The sequence below is a fragment of the Pyrus communis genome, chromosome 16 (assembly GCF_041283825.1).
Source record: "Pyrus communis isolate YQ-2024b chromosome 16, ASM4128382v1, whole genome shotgun sequence".
NCBI lineage: Eukaryota > Viridiplantae > Streptophyta > Magnoliopsida > Rosales > Rosaceae > Pyrus > Pyrus communis.
The window spans coordinates 27,435,924-27,439,177 of record NC_142580.1 but is presented as its reverse complement, the minus strand read 5'-3'; the positions used below and the strand labels follow the sequence as shown (position 1 = coordinate 27,439,177).

The 3,254-nt window shown below is 37.1% G+C and overlaps 1 protein-coding gene across 1 annotated transcript; it reads right to left on the bottom strand.

The window, feature by feature from the left end:
- Positions 1–315: 315 nt before the first annotated feature.
- Positions 316–3,009, bottom strand: LOC137709813 (chloroplastic import inner membrane translocase subunit TIM22-2). The gene is made up of 5 exons (XM_088687404.1): positions 2,101–3,009; positions 1,885–1,957; positions 1,752–1,805; positions 1,235–1,530; positions 316–687 (listed from the first exon to the last, which is right to left on the bottom strand). Exons 1-4 carry the CDS (start codon positions 2,185–2,187, stop codon positions 1,289–1,291), a joined length of 456 nt encoding a protein of 151 aa, XP_088543530.1. The 5' UTR covers positions 2,188–3,009; the 3' UTR covers positions 316–687; positions 1,235–1,288.
- Positions 3,010–3,254: the final 245 nt, after the last annotated feature.

The following is a 3,254-nucleotide window of genomic DNA, read 5'->3' as shown; positions in this document are numbered from 1 at the left end:
GTCATATACATCCTAATGTTCATCAAAGGACCAAAACAGTTTACAGACATGATACTTGGCCCTCAATATACAGAGCCCATTCCCCATCTTCATTCTGCAGAAACAATTCATTAGTGAATTGTTTTCATTTTTTTCTATACTGAAATGAAAGCTTTCTTAAAAAGCATTAATTTCATGAAAGCCATTCTTACCTGATGATTATAGAGATATCTGCACATCATAATAGCATTCAGACCTCCAGTAATTGAAAGTGCAATGATTAGTTGCAATTGGTAGGTAATACTTGGTCACTCAACAATTACCAAATGGACCAAATAATAAAGAAAAAACAATCTTGGTTAATTCATTTAACTAAGAAGAAAGGTTCTGAAGTTTGGAAATGAATATGCAACCATCTTTTGGAATATCAAAACTTATTTCTCATATTTTAACCATGATACATAGATTCTCTGTGTTTTCATCTTCTGGATTATATAGTGATTACTACTTTTCTCCCTTACAAAACCAGGAAGCAGAAACATAGGACCCCCATAATCCCTAGCCCAGTGTCCATCACGTGCCTGGATTGTTGAATAGAAACTCAGAGACCTTTGTAATGTGGTTGTCATTGCCTCTTCTGTCACCTCTTCTTCATCTTTAACTTTTGAGTTGTGGTAGATTAGTGGCAAATGGATTCTCCTTTGCAAACTATATTTCAGAAATAAGAAGAAAACACGTTCATAAAAATTGGAAAGTAGTGTTATAAAATATGTTAACGTCAAATCACGATTTGGCTTGAAACCACTAAAAAATTCTTCATTTATATGGAAAGGGTTTAATAAATTAGGATGCTTGAGGACACTAATTCCAAGGATGGATAGAACACCCTGACAACTATAAGTTCTATACAAAAACACTCAAAGAGCTCAAGTGGAGAACACAGTATCATAAACACAGATCACACGAACGGAAGACATCATTCAGACTTACAATCCCTAATACTACATCATCCTACAATACTGTGTGAAAAGCCTGACCATATTGTTCAACATCATTATCAAATTGAGCACAATTCTAATTGATTTTATACATAATTCAATGATCCAGAACACCACAACCATAATTTGAACAGTTTGCATTCAAATATCAGTAAGTAAATAAATAAATACCTTTTTTCCACCCATATGCAGTATATTCACTATCTTGAGAAAAAGTACCGATGAATTGAAAAATAGAAAAACCCAAATGAAAGAACCTGAATTCTCATAAAGGGGTCCAAGCTTTGCCGCCTTTCTGGAACAACCTTTTCTTAGGCTGGGTGAGAAGTGCCCTTCTTGCGATTCTTAAAGGAATTCCAAAAGAAGGTGAAACTCGCTTTTTGTTCTCCCAGGAGAGAAAGTTGAAAGGCGAGCACCAAGGGACGAACTTGCTCACTTTTCTTCCTCACAGAAAATGGTTGTGCTAAAGCCAGCTGCTGCTTGTATAGGCCTTCAATAACAAATGAGAATGCCCGAAAAGTGAGACAGCTTTGTAGAAGAGCCTGGGGTGCACCTGCAAATTAAATAAGGTATTCTAAATTAAAGATACAATAGACTGTACAGAAAGTGTTTTATTGATTAGCGAGGAAAAGGCTTGCTCGTTATAACAATCAAAAAATGAGAGAGAACAAAAATCGGGAGTTCTATAGATATTAAGAATTTAAATTTTAATAGCACAGTCAATGAGTTTATTGCTAATTTATAAATTATCGAACTCTGTAATACTATGGATACCTGGAAAACTAAGAGCAAGACGAGTGCAACATCCAGCTACTCCAACATTAATGACTGCAGAGGAAGAAATAGTGAACACTATATAGTGAATGAATAACATAAAAGTACTATTTCTGCATTCAAGTTCCCATACCATCATCATTTCCTCGCAGCCTCTTCAACGTGCAGACAACCAAACTGTGCACACCGGAAAAAACTGCAAATGTCTAAAAAGGGGAAAATATAAAAAGAAACCTTAACAACTGAATTCAAAGAAACATTCTGACATTGTAAATAGCATTTCACAAAAAAACTAAACTAATTACACTCAGATTGCAATGCTATCATTTAATAATAGGAATTCCCAAACCTTAGTAGAAGATCCTGCATCTGCAAAGGATCCTTTAAAACCTTGTCTCTTGAACAACCACGACCTGCAATGTGACGGATGACCCATCCCTACTTTTCACGGTAATTTCTTTTTGGTTGGTGTGAGTTGATGATTTTACCCTTTTTAGACAAAAGTGGAATTAGACGTCGATGTGGTTTTTGGCTTTCAGTTTCATTTTCCTAGTTTCCTACTAAATTAGTACTCGTCGCTACGAACACGTAGACGCGAGTTAGAACCGAATCAGATTTGTAACGAAAAAGTTACGCTCCGTCAAAGTACGTTAATTACGGTTATTTTTGTACACGTTCATACAAAATATCAGTGTCGAAAACACTGTTAAGGATACAGATTTTGTGCATTTAAAATGGTACAAAATCCGAAAATCCATCCATCCAATCCCATTCCTCAAAAAGGGGATATGTGTCCCCCCATCTCATCCACCTATCAAACTTTTGTTTTTTTCCTTGAATCCCTCCTCACCACCCAATCAATTGTTTTCCCTCTCTCACTCAACTAATCAGAAATGCTCTCATTTCTGTCCCACCAATCACAACTCGAACCTCACACTCTTTCTACTCTCTCTCTCCCCGAAGGTCTCACTCTCACCTTCTCTCTGCAACTCTTTCTAACGACATCCAAACCTTACAAATGTGACCTGAAAATTGCATGGTTGAACTCCCCTCACCACTACGAAGACAATCGCGTAACCATATCGTAATTTGACCAAGTTTTGGACGTTGAACTAGGAAGGTCCGAACTCGGTGAGTTCGGGTTCAACGAGTTTCATGTCAAGTCAAGGAGTTTTGAAGGTCGGGGAAGCTCTCTTACAACTCCCCAAGGCTCCTAGGACAAGTTTGAGGAAACTTTGACGAGAAACAACCCGGTTTCAAGAAGTTCCAGTTTTGGCTGTACATTTCAAGGCTTTTTCGAGCCACCTCCATCCACTTTTTGAACTTTTGAAAGGTATAGTGTGATTCTACACTTCATAAGCTTCATTTCCATGTAAAATTTGTGAAAAATGGTTGAGAAATGAAGAAGATATGAAGGTTTGAAATTTTACCGAAAAAACCGTCGAAAATTTCCAGATTCCGATGAGTTCAGACGATGGCGACCGACGGGACAACCGGAGAAGA

What these genes read in the sequence shown, in the direction of transcription:
- LOC137709813 (XM_088687404.1), bottom strand. Translation starts at nt 2,187, where the DNA reads ATGGGTCATCCGTCACATTGCAGGTCGTGGTTGTTCAAGAGACAAGGT. An exon ending in ATGCAGGATCTTCTACTAAG is followed by an intron (nt 1,958 to 2,100) that starts GTTTGGGAATTC and finishes TCCCCTTTTTAG; the next exon opens with ACATTTGCAGTTTTTTCCGG. An exon ending in TCTTGCTCTTAGTTTTCCAG is followed by an intron (nt 1,531 to 1,751) that starts GTATCCATAGTA and finishes TTTAATTTGCAG; the next exon opens with GTGCACCCCAGGCTCTTCTA.